The sequence below is a fragment of the Palaemon carinicauda genome, chromosome 31, assembly GCF_036898095.1.
Source record: "Palaemon carinicauda isolate YSFRI2023 chromosome 31, ASM3689809v2, whole genome shotgun sequence".
Lineage (NCBI taxonomy): Eukaryota > Metazoa > Arthropoda > Malacostraca > Decapoda > Palaemonidae > Palaemon > Palaemon carinicauda.
In genome coordinates this window covers 80302080-80317584 of record NC_090755.1, presented here as the reverse complement: position 1 = coordinate 80317584, position 15505 = coordinate 80302080, and the positions used below count along the sequence as shown (strand labels likewise).

Sequence of the window (15505 nt, the reverse complement as noted above, 5' to 3'; positions counted from 1 at the left end):
GGTACCATATAATTATTGTAATTCCAATCTTCGTGTCCTCACTTACTGGTACTAAATAGTGGGAAACTGTTTTGAATAAGTAATATCATTATGAATCTCCATTACTTCTGAGGCTTATTTTCCAGGGTGTTAGCACTGGCATTCAAGTTGTTTTGACCGTTTTGATGGGTGAAGTCACAACTTTACTGAAAAGGCACTATTACCTATCATGACCCCTTTTAATTCATCACATCTATTGCATATTATACATAGTTATCTACGACAGTTTTCCCTAACTATACCCCAATACAGTAATTGGAAAACGCAAAAAGCCTTCCTATCGAAGCAGCCACTAAGACTATGCAAAGCAGTGGAGTTCTATTTAAACAAATATAATTTTAAGAAACAGAATTTTAATAATAAACTTCCTTATCAATACACACTTAATGTTCATATTGCTTCTTCTCCAGAAGCTTGGTTTAATTGACTTTTACCTGTGAAATTTTAAAATTTTTCCATTCTCTTCCCTTCAATAAACACAGGCACTTAGTAAAATAAGGCACATTCTAATGGGACGTAGTAACTGATGTGCCATTCCCTGTCTTTTAGTTTGTTTTCAGTAGCCTAATACTGATCAGCCCTATATTAGTCTTATATAGTTTGCCTATTGCTGCCCATTAAAATGTCTCCCCCTGGTTTTCATCGCAACTTCTTGCTTGAGTGTGTACAGGAATTGTTTCTGAAACATTTCCTTGGTGTATCATGTCACTGGCAATACTGTGATTTAAATAATGTGAAAAGTGAGCTTCACTTACAGTACCTCTCGTGATATACGTGGCAATGACCGATAACCTATTTAACAGTAACCCTTTGTACTACCTTGATTATAGTCTCTACTTAATATATAGGTATTAAAGTAAAGCACCAATCAAATTAACAGTTCAAAATGCATTAGGAAAGGCTGTTATTTCAAGGAAAAATACAGGGAAGACTAGGGTAGTTGTTTGTAGCGGGAATGATGACGATAATGACAAGCCTCCAACTTTAGCCAGTTAACATAATCAGTCAACTTTTGATAGTGACGAGTTCTTGACATTGCTAGCTTCCTTTGTTAAAGTTCAAAAGTCCAGTGTATCCTATCTTAAAATGGTAATTCCCTTAGTTGAGTCATGTTCAAAGTGTTTATTCCACTAAGGGTTCTGAAAGTTGACTGCACATTATTACAGACTTTAAAGCCTCTCACAGAGCCTCAATTCTTTAATTGATGACGAATCTTCTGCTAATAAACCTTTGCATGCTGCAATCTTAGTTGCTCTAGAAGATAACTAGGTAGTGTGGATCTCAATTTCCCACCATTCCCTAAACTAAGTTTTCCTGAATTATATCTTTTCTAATTCAAACCAACTTTTTACATAAAGGTCCCTCTTCCCTATCCCTCATCTATTTCGTGTAGACCACACAATGATTGATTCTGGCTTCCACCAGAGGCGGTTTGGAACTAGGATGCATTTAATTTTGGATGGAAACTGGAAATATTCTTGTTATAAGGAGTGTCTGAAAATCTGCCGATACACAATAGACGGAAAATAATAGACAGAAAGAACTGTAGAAAGGGGAAAAGGGATGCTCCACAAAGCCTTGAGTACTATCAATAGTGTGCAAAGGAATTTTGTATATAACTCCTCTGTATATGATAAGAAAAACTCAAAGAATGCAAGAAGAACCGACTCTAAAGGAATCAGTAAGGTACCTTATTCATAACAATAATAAAGGTGAGGGGGGGAGACAGACAATTACTTAACCTAGGCTCCCCCGGTTTTTCATTAAAATATAATTGTACAGTATATAATTAAAGGAAGCATGAAACACCAAATTAGTCCTTTTATTACTCTCAATTCTTTCCTGCACCCCACAACAGTTGACTGACTACCAGGTATGTTCTTAGAAAGGGTCCGAGAGCCATTCAAAATAGAAAATACATGGTACAGGATAGTTAACCATTACTATGTATGGCAACAGCCATGTGCAATGCACTAGGGAACTTGGATTTAGACTAGTAATCACTGGTAATACAACATCTTCCATTTCAATCATTGGAAAATAAAGCTGTAAAAGTGAGTCAATGTTAAATTTTCTTGCAAACAATTTTGCATTATTTTCTTTTCACAAGATTTTGCTAATGATGGTAATGTTTGACTAGGTTTTCTTTTAAATTGGTGAGCATTGAAGGTTAGTGAGTAAGCTGCTTGTTATAGTTCTTTTCAAGAGAATTACAGTAACTACTTTATTAGAATCAAAGTTGATAGTACAACTTACCACCACTGACATTTAGCTAAATAACTGAGGAATGTTTCTATAAAAGAAACCAAGAATAGGAAAGCCATTAGGACAGAGATTTAAAATTCTATGTTACTAGGAAATGTTCAAGCACAGTATTCAGTCCTAGATCAATATTGTTTCCTACCTGCCCCATTTTAATTGGTACTCAGCAAAAACTGTAGAAAAGTGAACCTTAGGATTCTTTATGAAACATTATCAAAGTATTAATTTCCTTTACATTTCTTGGCAGAGTAAAGGAGAAGAAGGGCCTTTATTGATACTACCAGCAAACCTGTTTGGAGGAGGAAGTGCAACCCTTGACGGAGCTGGGAATGGGGGAAAAACTAGCAGTGGGCTTTCTGGTGCTGTAGGTGCTGTTCCTGTGACACTCATGTCTGGAAACAAGGTTTACCAGTGTACAAGCTGCCAGTATCTGAGTGACCGTAAGTATAACCTCGAGGAACACCTTCGAACGCACACGGGAGAGAAGCCGTTTGCATGTCCCTACTGCCCGTACAGAAGCAACAAGAAAGCCAACCTCAAGATCCATATACGGAGACATACAGGAGAAAAACCCTACTTTTGTCCTCGATGTCCTTACAGGGCATCACAAAAAATTAATCTCCTCAAACACAACTGTCCAAATTCTTCATAAAAGTACATTTTTGGTAACTCTGCAATTCATTTAGTCAAATCTGCCAGTAATAGAATTAGCATATTTCAATAATCTTAATTTTATAAAACAACTTTTTGTTTACTAACAGTAGAAGTGACTGAAAACTTATTGATTTTCCTTTAAAAGATAAAGAACACTACACTATACAGTAGTAGTAATTTTCAAAATTATTCTTATTTTGAATAGAAGTTCTATTTTCACAAAATCTTAATCCTACCTGACGATGACATATCCACAGCTTTTCCTCCTACTGATTGATACTGAAAACAGTCCGCTTCTTCTATTTCCATGAATCGACTAAGACCGAAAGTGCTCACCAGCAGAAAAGTATGTTGCTTCTGTTGTGTATCTGAAATAAATTTAAAATCAATATAAATTGCTTGTGTTCACTCGTAAAAACCACTAGTAAATTGCATAAACATTGATGTAATAAACTTTGAGTTCTTGAAAACAATGCTGGCCACAAAAGGTATGAATACAGTATAAGGAGTTTAAGAGAAATGTATTTACAACTCTATCTTTGTTGCAGTTGGTATATTGGTTCTAAAATCAATATACTATTGTTATTGCATATACTGTACATATGAGTGTATCTAAAGCTGTAATTAATGAGACATTACTGAGTATTGTATTTATGAAACACAAGGAAAGGAAGTTCTTTCCAATATAAAAACTTTACTTTTAGAGTGATCATATTTAATTAGAGCATCTCTAGGAGAATGTACCATACATTAACCAATACAGTACTGTACTGTATAATAAAAGAATAGAAAAAACAATGAGTGTTCTTAAGAACCTTCTATAGTCTTTTAGCCAAATGGATTATTTTATATCACAAAGTTATAAGTGGATAAGTTATATGGTACAAGAAATTACAGGTAAACTATACCTTAGTGTACTTTGTTACTGCAATTAATCAGTCCCTTTCATAATGTGAAAAATCTTTGCACAGTGTTCCAATCAACTTTTTGGTATACAATAGTGGTTTTATGCAAGATTTCAATGATGATTATTTATGTACTATTCTGGAGCTTATAAAAAGGATCCAAATTTTTCAATATGTCAAATTCGTAGATAATTTGTATTTTTCCTAACTATACAAACCTTAGCTATTTAATAGGGGTATTACTTTCGGCGTAGCTGAAATGACGAGTCATTAAATTTTAACGAGGGTTTACTACCCACACTGCTAGTTAGCAGGGGTAGGGGAGGGTAGCTTACTAACCCCCCTCTCACAAACCTGTGCTTGCGCTCACTTTGCTTGGATGTAGGACTTCAAGGGGGATAGGGCTGGCGGGCAAGCTTGGTCAAATAGCTAAGGTTTGTATAATTAGGAAAAATACAAATTATCTACGAATTTGTCATTTGTTCCGTAACTGGAATACAAACCACGCTATTTAATGGGGGGCTCACCCATTAGGAAGGGTGGACGTCCCAGCCAGTCTGGCTTTTGGCTTTGCCCGGGGCCTCCTTATTTGCGTATGTTAGCACTCAAGAAATAAGGAGTTCCTGCACTTCGCTAACCCTTGCTACGCAAGGTCTGCGGCTTACGCAAGCTGTGTGTGAAGGTATGAAGTGTGACTCTTCCTAGAAAGTTGTTCTGAAGTTCTTTAGATGGAAACTTGTAGACTAAGACTTTCCCAATACCACCTCATCAGGGTATGGGGACGTAACAGTATTAATATTAATACTAGGAACACAAGGGAGCATGGTTTACCTGCAGTGGTTTGAGGTCAGCTATGTAGAGAACCCAGGATGCTGCTTTCTCCAAGAGAGGGGATGATGAAGAGAATAAGGGCCAGTCAAACCTTTTCATACATGCAGACTAAAACCGGGTAACAACGCCCTCAACCTTCTGCTACTTGTCCAATAAGGAGCTTGAGGTTTTAAACCAGCTGTTGTGCAGCCACCACAGGACCGATAGAGAAAGTATCGAGTCTTCTGTGGGTCACGTCTTGCAGGTAGTGGGATGTGAACGTGGTTTGCCGTTTCCACACCTCAGCTTGAAGAACCTTCGTCACTGAAAAATTTCTTTTGAAGGCTAGGGACGTAGCTATGCCCGACATCATGAGCTCTGGGGCGACTTGACGGAGGGGGGTCTGGATTCAGTGCCAGGTCAATGACTGTGCGAATCCATGCAGAAATGGTGTTCTTGTTGACCCTCCTCTTAGCCCTTCCTGTGCTGACGAATAGTGCTGCCACACGAGGACGGGCTGCGGCTGTTCTTTTGAAGTACAGCCTCAAGCTCCTTACTGGGCACAGTAAGAGATGGTATGGGTCATCTGTTACAGTACGGAGACCAGAAATCTGGAAGGAGTCGAATCGAGGATACGCTACTCCCGGATTCTGAGTCTTGGCAATAAACTCAGGGATGAAGCTGAACGTTACCTCCCCCATCCCCTTGAATGGGCGATGTCATACGAGAGACCATGAAGTTTGCTGACTTGCTTAGCCGAGGTCAAAGCTAGCAGGAACACTGTCTTTCAGGTTTGGTGGGGATCTGATGCCTGGCATAATGGTTCATAGGGAAGTCTCTTAAGAGACCTGAGAACTCGAACCATGTTCCATGGGGGAGATCTCACTTCCGATTGAGGGCACGTAAGTTCATAACTCCGTATGAGTAGAGAAAGTTCTAGAAATGAAGAAATGTTCATTCCTTTCAGCCTGAAGGCGAGGCTTAAGACTGAGCGGTTGCCTTTCCCTGCCGAGACTGATAGGCGCATTTCTTCACGCAAATACACGAGGAACTCCGCTATTGCTGGAATAGTGGCATCGAGTGGAGAGACACCCCTTCCACAATACTAACCACAGAAGACTTTCCACTTTGCCTGGTAGACTGCTGCTGATGACTTTCGCAGGTGTCCAGGCATCCTGATTGCAACTTGTTGCAAAAATCCTCTCTCAGAGAGGAGATGCTGGATAGTCTCCAGGCGTGAAGTCGTAGTGAACCTACGGCTTTGTGGAAGATGTTGGCGTCTGGTTGTTTGAGTAGATTGTGTCGTGGAGGGAGTTCTTCTGGCGGCTCCGTTAGGAGTTGCAGAAGGTCCGGGAACCACTCTGCGTGATGACATAGCAGAGCTACGAGGGTCATTGAAAGATTGACCGATGTTCTGGTCTTGTTGAGTACCCTCCTCATCAGACAGAACGGGGGAAAGCCGTAAACGTTGATGTTGTCCCATTGTTGTTGGAAAGCATCTTGCCAGAGAGCCTTGGGGTCTGGGACTGGGGAACAGTACAGCGGGAGTCTGAAGTTCAGGGCTGTTGCGAAGAGGTCCACAGTCGGAGAACCCCACTAAGTCAGGACTTTGTTGGCAACTAGATGATCCAAAGACCACTCGGTACTCACTATCTGAGATGCTCTGCTCAGGTTGTCGGCTGTGACAGTCCTCTTGACATTGAAGAGACTATCCCCTCGCAGAACAGTCCACATCAGATTGGCTCTCAATAACGAAGTGATAATAATATGTCTAATCAGCAAGGCTCGAGTTCACCTCACATCAACCATGTGATGTTAGCCATCCTCCGCCTGGCAAGGAGGAGTAGATGGCATTATCAAGCAGTTCACCTTCAAGGGTACCGCGATGTGATGGCGGATGCTCTATCCAGGCGAAAGCCGATAGAGACAGAATGGTCCCTATACGCAGGCTCATTCTCCCTTATTCTCGATAAAAGTCCCGGAACTGCAGATTGACCTCTTCGCAACGAGCGACAACAAGAAATAGTAGCCCCTTACGAGAACTTTAAGCAGAAGCGATAGACGTCATGTCTTTCGACTGAAACGGATGGAATCAAATGTACCTGCTTCCACCAACCAATCTCCTGCTAAAAGTCCTCGACAAGCTAGTATCCTGCAAAGGAACAGCTCCTGTAGTGGCCCCCAAAAGGGCCCAAAAACAAAGGTTTCCTCTAATTCTAGAATTGAAACTGTAGCTGCTTCCTCTGCCGTACCCAGCTTTATCAAATCAAGTGCAGAAGTCGGCTATTACATTTCATCCCCGAGAACCAACAACCTGCATTTCAGTATTTTTTCGCCCTAACAGCGAACAAAAGTTTGGGATCTCGAAGAATATGACTGACTTCATTGTAGAGTACAAGTCAAGTCCAATCAGGAGATAATGTGAATTGTCTTGGAAGAAAGGGGCACCCCTCATGAAAACAAGGTGACCTACAGAAATTTCAAAGGTTTCTGTCTCCCTTTCTTCTTTTACCTATTTGAACGAGGCCCAACTTCCACTACGATAACCACATGTAAGTCGGCCTTCACTAGACCTCTTCTATACGCCTTGAGACGAACCTCATAAGCGAAACCTTTTTTAAGGTACCAAAGCATACACTAGACCCAAGCCGACAACCCCTCCAAAGCCCATTACATGGTCATTGGTCAAATTCTTACACTATGCTTCGAACCTAAATAATGAGGATTATACTCTAAAGGAACTAATACAGGAAGTCAATTTTCTGTTCGCAATAGCCTTAGGGGCTAGAGTTAATGAAATATTGGCCATATTCAGTTCACAGAAGAGGGAGAACTGAATCCTTTCCCGATCCTACTTTTCTCGCCAAAACGGGCTGCCCACCAAAGGTGGGGTCCTTGGAGAATCTTCCCACTGAAGGAAGATGTCTCCCTATGCCCATTTGGGGGTCTTCATAGAACTTCAGACTCCAAGGAAAGACAACTCTTCCGAGGCGATACCTTAGGATAAAAAATCTATCCCTAGAAATAACTGAGAGCAGTGCTCACCTACTTATTTGCAGAGCGGATCCTGATAGCTCACCCGCAGTTCATGATCCTAAGAAAATTGCTTCTTCACGGAACTTCTTCCAACACTATTCGAAGCAGGTGCATGAGATGAAACATGTTGTGGTGGCGGCAGGTAGTTCTAAAGAACCCGTCGTCTAAGCCTGCGACGAACAGTGAACTGCTTGGGACTTTCCAGTGCATCGGGTGCCAGGGTACATTTACCCTCAAGTGCAAATCATAACTATGATTAACACACTGTTCCACATAGGTGCATATCTGACCGATAACACCAGTACCGAGTGAACATTTGCGTCACGGTGTTCATGCATTTCCAAAATCTGTACAGATCAGTCAGATTTGGTTTCACATCTCTATTGAGTGGCATCATTTTGATGAAATTACACATTTTCCCAAAAGGAAAAAAATGTGGACACTGAGGTGTTTTCAATGCCAGATCAGATTCATACCTGATTGTAACTACAATTGATAATTTAGCTACAAGGTAAAATACTGAACGTATTTGCGTTTACAGGCTGCTATCTCAGTAACAGACGAATAAAACATACTAGAGTTTTAATTACGCCCTAGAAGAGCCCAACTTGAAATCAGAGTACAGATTTCCAAAGGATAAAGGGTAATCTCTAAGTTTTAAATATTTAACTTAGCCGGTGAATATATAGCTGCAACTCTGTTGCTCGACAGACAAACTGTACAGAAAAAAACTCACCAGCGATCGCTATACAGGTTGCGGGTGTGCCCAACAGTGCCATCTGTCGGCCAGATACCAAGCTCTATGTAAACAAAGACTCAATTTTCTCTCTGTCGACGTGTCGACAAGACGTACTTTACTCGCTGTTGAAACCTGGAGTTTTTCCCATCATCTTTGGTGAAGTACTATATTCTGGTTTGAGCTTTCGCAGTGCAGGTGTTTTATCTTCATCTTAAATCTTTAACTCGTTTTGGATAGATTTAATTATGGTGACAAAGAGAGTATGGACTTTCTTTCACTTTTAAATGGCCGACCCTTCCCTTAGACGGAAGTGTGTTTAGGCTTTTAGTAATTATTTTATCACGTTATAAATTAATTATAGATTTTCCTCTATATATTTAATACCTCTCCGCCTTTATTAGGCCTCTTCGATTAACTTTCCATTTATTATAAACATATAAAAATAAATTTTAATGTTTTGTTTATATGCGACCTTTCCTGAGAGTAGGCGGTCCTAACTTGGAAACCGAAGTTAAACAACGTTGAGCCCTTTGCAATCGTAAATAGCTTTTAAAGAGCTAATGATTTAAAACCTTTTAAATGAATATTTTTAATAAATATTTTATGAAAGAATTTCTTTGAATAGTCTTCGTACTGTTTTCAAAGATGAACTAACGTTTAGTTTATTTATACTACGCAGTTTGCGCTCTATCGTTACGATAGAGAGAGAGTATCACGGTTTCACTTTGCAGAAAGAGTAAATCGATTCTGACATTTTGTTCATTTTTCTTTCAAAGCTTAAATGTTTTAAATTCTTTTTTAAAGGAACTTTTTAATTGAAAAACCTTTCAGTTTTTTCCTTTGGTCAAATAACATGTTTTTTTGACGAAATGTAATTGGGCTCTTCTCTTAGGTGCGAAATCAAGAGAGAAAGAGAGAGAGAGATAGAGACGGAGGGAGAGAGAGGAGAGAAAACGTTCCGTTCAAGCGGGTAACGTTGTTCTCGAGTTACTCTCGTCCCTAGTCTCTGTACGGGGAGAAAGGATAAAACGTTTTTAGTTTTTTATTCTCGTCCCCAGGCTATGTGCGGTGAGAGATTGAAAACGTAGTTTATATGAACTAGTGTTTAGTCTCTTCCCCAGCCACTGAATTTTTTATCTTAAAATATGTTTTCTGTTTTTTGCTGGTATTAATGAGCTTGCATTATACGACTGATTTCGCAATTACTACCTTTTGATGAAGGGTAGAATTGCGTGCTTCAGGTAGAAATCAGTAAAAGTTTCGATTTCAGTGAAATAAGTGCAAAACAGAAAATAGAAGTGATAAAGTGATATTGCGCAAAGTGTTACAGTGTTGCGTCCGAGGGTTCGTCTGTTCGTGCCTGTCGTTCACCTAGTCCGGGACCTCTTGCAAGCTCCCAAACAGGGGAGAAGTAATGTCGAACGACTTATGGGTTCGAGAGGCCTTGATCAACGAACAGACGTTTCCCTCTATGGTATCGGGTGTATCTTACCAAGATCTCCCCTACCATAAGACGAGAGAGACGTTTTTTCTCCTCGTCATCCGAAGGCTTTTCGCATAAGAAACCTGTCACAAGGTTTCGAAGCCCTTAAGCGAAAGTCAGTCCTTTCAGGACAGGTCCAGCGTCCTGGTTACAGCCATTAGGACAGCTCTGACCCTATGCAGTCATCGGATAACTGCTCGCCGCCTAACAAAAGCGTAACACAGACTCCGAGAGTCTTTTTTGATGGCAAAGTGTTGCGGTCACAGACGTTACCCTCGTCTCTTACCACAACCATTTTCGTTGATCCTTAATGGGTTGTACGGCAAGACATGCAGAATATGCTTGCCTCCCTTATGGAAGACTATTCTGCCGATTAGTCCGTTGAGTCTAGCCGTTTATCTCATCGATATCCTGGCTTTCAGCCAACCTAACGTTCCTTTGTGCTTCCTGTTGACGTTGGCGTAGCTAAGTCATGTCAGTCAGGTTGTTTAGAACCACACTCGATGCGGTCTCGTGTGGATTTTCAGCCGCATTTGGACGTTAGGCCACTTGCTGATGCTCCTGTTGACGTTCAAGACGTTCGCTAACAATCGGAGTTGACTTGTTTTGACGCTGTGCGTCAACCTCCGCATTCTAGAGTTGTTTTGACTGCTCAGTCTAGGCAGTCAAAGCAGTCTCGAGTGGACGCTGTGCGTCCTCACGCACCTGTTGTGGTTGACAGTTCAGTTGTTGACAGTTCACAGACTGTCAAGCAGTTACATGACGTTGCGTCCTGGTCCGCTACTAATGCACCAGTGTGTGGACTCTGCTTGTAAAGCATTGCCACCACGGTAGGTCTCTCCCTTGCTTGAGACTCAGCTTTTATCGGACAAGGTTCCTGTAGATGAGGAAGTTGCTGTTCCCCCTCCTACTGATATTCCATTGAGGACTCTGTCAGATGGAGAGGAGCCTAAAGCTGCTTAGCCCTCTATGGACTTTAATTAAATCATGATGATTTTTTTTTTTTAAGGATCTTTGTCCGGATCTTTTTGTAACTGCTGCTCCTCGTTCGCCTAAACGTCAGAGCTTATCACTAGGCCTAGCTACTTCGAAGCCGTTGTTTATAAGCTAGTGCTCTCTCGCTCTCCTAGAGAGCTTTACGTTTGCTAGGCGACTGGTTTATCACCAGGAGGAGTTTGGGGGATACAGCCTTTGCTTTCCCTTCTTTTAAACTGGCTTATAGAGCGAGAGTCTGATATGACACGAGAGAAGTTCTCGGCTTGGGAGTTCATGCCTCTGCCCAGATAGACTTCTCAAATCTCGTAGACTCTCCCTGGCGCCTGGCCAGGAGACGCTCCAAGTTTTTTTACAGGTCAACTTCACAGCTGTTTTCGAGCCTTTGAAGTTTAGCTGTACAATTATGTCATGCATAAACAAGGCTTTCAGGGATGGAAAGCGGAACCGCCTCAGTCGCTAACCCCGTCTGTTGCCGCACCTGCTCCCGTAGACCCTAAATGGGCTTTGATGCAAGACATGCAGTCCAAGCTTGCGTCCTTGATAGAGGACTTTAATGCGGAGAAGGTTGCTGCCGAACCTTCTGGCCAACAACCTTCCAACCGGTCGGTTGTGCGTCCTGTTGACGCTGAGGTAACCTTCTCGCGTCTGCCAGTTGAGGTGGTTCCTCCACCGATGCGACCCAGTGTGGGTTGCCAGCCACACGTTGACGTTAAGCGACGCTCGGAGGTGGTTGTTGACGTTCAGGACGTTCAACAACCAGCAGAGGTGACTTGTTTTGACGCAGTGCGTCAACCTCAGCAACCCGGTATGGTGTTGACTGCACAACCCAGACGGTCTAGACAGTCTCGGGTGGACGCTGTGCTTCCTCGCGCACCCATGGTTGTTGACAGTTCACAGACTGTGCAGCAGTTCCATGATGTTGCGTCCGGCTCCGTCACGCATGCACCAGTGCGACCGGACTCAGCGAGCCAGACGTTGCCCACTCCGTTGCCGTTTCCTCATCAGTTTTCGGATGAGGAACTATCTGATGAGGACGTTGCTGAACAACAAGACGATCAGCCCCCAGAATAGATCAAGCCCTGCTATCCATCCAGAAGATGCTGAAGAAGGAACGCTGCTCAGTCAGGCTGTGGATGAGTCTGGTAGGGACGCTGTCATCCGTGGAACAATTTGTGTCACTAGGAAGACTACACCTCCGTCCTCTTCAATACCATCTACCTTTTCACTGGAAAAAGGACAAGACGCTAGAAGCGGTCTCGATCCCGATTTCCGAAAAGATAAAGTCTTGTCTGACTTGGTGGAAGGACAATATCAACCTAAGAGAGGGTCTTCCCCTGGCTGTTCAGACTCCCAACCACGTTCTCTTCTCAGACGCATCGGACGTGGGCTGGGGCGCGACACTAGACGGTCGGGAATGCTCAGGACTGTGGAACTCGAGTCAGAGGAGCATGCATATCAACTGCAAGGAGCTGTTGGCAGTACATCTGGCCTTGAAAAGCTTCAAGTCTCTCCTTCGAGGCAAAGTGGTGGAAGTAAACTCAGACAACACCACGGCCTTGGCGTACATCTCCAAACAAGGAGGTACCCACTCACTGACGTTGTACGAGATCGCAAGGGACCTGCTCATCTGGTCAAAAGGTCAAGACATCTCCCTAGTAACGAGGTTCATCCTAGGCAACTTGAATGTCATAGCAGATTGTCTCAGTCGGAAAGGGCAAGTAATTCAAACAGAATGGACCCTCCACAAGGATGTGTGCAAGAGACTTTGGGCCACTTGGGGCCAACCAACCATAGATCTCTTTGCAACCTCGCTGACCAAGAGGCTTCCAATCTATTGCTCCCCAGTCCCGGACCCAGCAGCAATACATATAGATGCCTTCCTCCTAGATTGGTCACATCTGGATCTCTACGCATTCCCACCGTTCAAGATTGTCAACAAGGTACTGCAGAAGTTCTCACGAAGGGACAAGGTTGACGTTAGTTGCTCCCCTCTGGCCCGCGAGAGAATGGTTCACCGAGGTACTTCGATGGCTAGTAGACGTTCCCAGAAGTCTTCCTCTAAGGGTGGACCTTCTACGTCAGCCTCACGTAAAGAAGGTACACCAAAGCCTCCTCGCTCTTCGTCTGACTGCCTTCAGACTATCGAAAGACTCTCGAGAGCTAGAGGCTTTTCGAAGGAGGCAGCCAGTGCGATTGCTAGAGCAAGGAGAGCATTCACCATTAGAGTCTACCAATCGAAGTGGGAAGTCTTCCGAGACTGGTGCAAGTCAGTTTCTGTATCCTCGACCAGTACCTCTGTAGCTCAAATAGCTGATTTTCTCTTATACCTGAGAAAAGGACGATCCCTTTCAGCTCCCACTATCAAGGGCTACAGAAGCATGTTGGCATCGGTCTTCCGGCATAGAGGCTTAGATCTTTCCAACAATAAAGATCTTCAAGACCTCCTTAAGTCTTTTGAGACCACCAAGGAGCGTCGTTTGGCTACCCCTGGTTGGAATTTAGACGTGGTACTAAGATTCCTCATGTCAGACAGGTTTGAGCCGCTACAATCAGCCTCCCTGAAAGATCTCACTCTAAAGACTCTTTTCCTGGTATGCTTAGCCTCAGCTAAAAGTCAGTGAGATTCATGCCTTCAGCAAGAACATCGGATTTTCGTCAGAAAAAGCCACCTGTTCGCTACAACTTGGTTTTCTAGCCAAAAATGTGCTGCCTTCTCGGCCTTGGCCTAAATCTTTCGATATTCCCAGCTTATCGGAGATTGTAGGCAATGAACTAGAAAGAGTCTTATGCCCTGTGAGAGCTCTTAAGTTCTATTTAAAGCGTACCAAACCTTTACGAGGCCAATCTGAAGCTTTATGGTGTTCAGTTAAGAAACCATCTTTGCCTATGTCAAAGAATGCTTTATCATACTTTATCAGACTGTTAATACGAGAAGCTCATTCACATCTGAGTGAGGAAGACCGAGCTTTGCTTAAGGTGAAGACGCACAAAGTTAGAGCTGTTGCAACTTCCGTGGCCTTTAAGCAAAATATATCTCTGCGAAGTATAATGGACGCAACCTATTGGAGAAGCAAGTCAGTGTTCACCTCTTTTTATCTAAAGGATGTCCAGTCTCTTTACGAGGACTGCTACACACTGGGACCATTCGTAGCAGCGAGTGCAGTAGTGGGTGAGGGCTCAACCACTACAATTCCCTAATTCCATATCCTTTTAATCTTTCTCTTGAAATGTTTTTTAATGTTGTTTTTATGGGTTGTCCGGAAGGCTAAGAAGCCTTTCGCATCCTGGTTGATTTGGCGGGTGGTCAAAGTCATTTCTTGAGAGCGCCTAGATTAGGGGTTTGATGAGGTCCTGTTGTATGGGTTGCAACCCTTGATACTTCAGCTCCTAGGGGTCGATCAGCATCCTAAGAGGATCGCGAGGCTCCGTAAGGAAGACGTACTTATAAGGCAGAGTAATCGTTCAAGTCGACTTCCTTACCAGGTACCTATTTATTTTGTTTTTGTTATTTTGATAACTTCTAAAATGAAATAAAAACTCTTAGCTCATAAAATGTAAACATTTATTACTGGTCTCTACCCACCATCCTGGGTGTGAATCAGCTATATATTCACCGGCTAAGTTAAATATTTAAAAATGATATTTTAATTATAAAATAAATTTTTGAATATACTTACCCGGTGAATATATAAATTAAATGACCCTCCCTTCCTCCCCAATTGAGACGCAGTGGGACGAGGAGAAAATTGAGTCTTTGTTTACATAGAGCTTGGTATCTGGCCGACAGATGGCGCTGTTGGGCACACCCGCAACCTGTATAGCGATCGCTGGCGAGTTTTTTTCTGTACAGTTTGTCTGTCGAGCAACAGAGTTGCAGCTATATATTCACCGGGTAAGTATATTCAAAAATTTATTTTATGATTAAAATATCATATTTACCGTCCGTTCCTATGGAGAAACAAACTTTGAATCCTTATAGTCGAAGTCGGCACTTTCCCTACAGTGGGCAGGAAGCCGTAAGCTAGTTCCAAGCTTAGTGGATATGACAAATAACGGTAATGTCATACTGTATATAAAGGTCTAGGAGACCATATAAGGAACTCATTTAAAGTAAAGGCACTTATACTAACCAGCAGATATAGTACTTTCAAGTAATTCTCTGGTAAACTTGCATCAGGACGACATGGCAGAGCCCAGAAAACGGATTTTGAGCAAAGCAAAAAATCTAATTTTGGGCGAGATAGCCATGTCGTCCTGATGAACCCTCCCTCCTTTCTAAAAAGGAGTATACATGTATGTAACAAAGTCCCCACCCGAAACTACTCTATCTTCGACTATCCATGCTTAATTGCAACAAGGAATAGTTCGCCGGGGTGGTACGGGGAGGGGATCCACCAGGTAACCTTGATAGCGGCTCCCCTTCTATTTCGCCACTCTTCCCCCTCAAAGCGAAAACTCTATTTGGGGTGAAGATTGCCATGTGTCATATCAAGAAATACGTCCCGATATTATGCGATATCCTTAAAAGTTATATTAAGGATACTCGCGTCAGGAGTTAGAATTCTGGAAACCTGTGGTTAA

General features: G+C 42.5%; 1 protein-coding gene and 1 long non-coding RNA gene across 2 annotated transcripts in view; one reads left to right on the top strand and one right to left on the bottom strand.

The window, feature by feature from the left end:
• LOC137624564 (zinc finger and BTB domain-containing protein 14-like) overlaps positions 1 to 3021 on the top strand; it is a 184115-nt gene extending 181094 nt beyond the window's left edge. Inside the window, exon 6 of the mRNA XM_068355486.1 lies at positions 2549 to 3021. Coding sequence (XP_068211587.1) covers positions 2549 to 2953 — 405 coding nt within the window. The 3' untranslated portion in view covers positions 2954 to 3021. The remainder of the gene's footprint in view (positions 1 to 2548) is intronic.
• Positions 1 to 3744, bottom strand: part of LOC137624566 (uncharacterized) — a 67167-nt gene extending 63423 nt beyond the window's left edge. The window contains exon 1 of the long non-coding RNA XR_011040748.1: positions 3192 to 3744. This is a non-coding gene — a long non-coding RNA (uncharacterized lncRNA). The remainder of the gene's footprint in view (positions 1 to 3191) is intronic.
• Positions 3745 to 15505: the final 11761 nt, after the last annotated feature.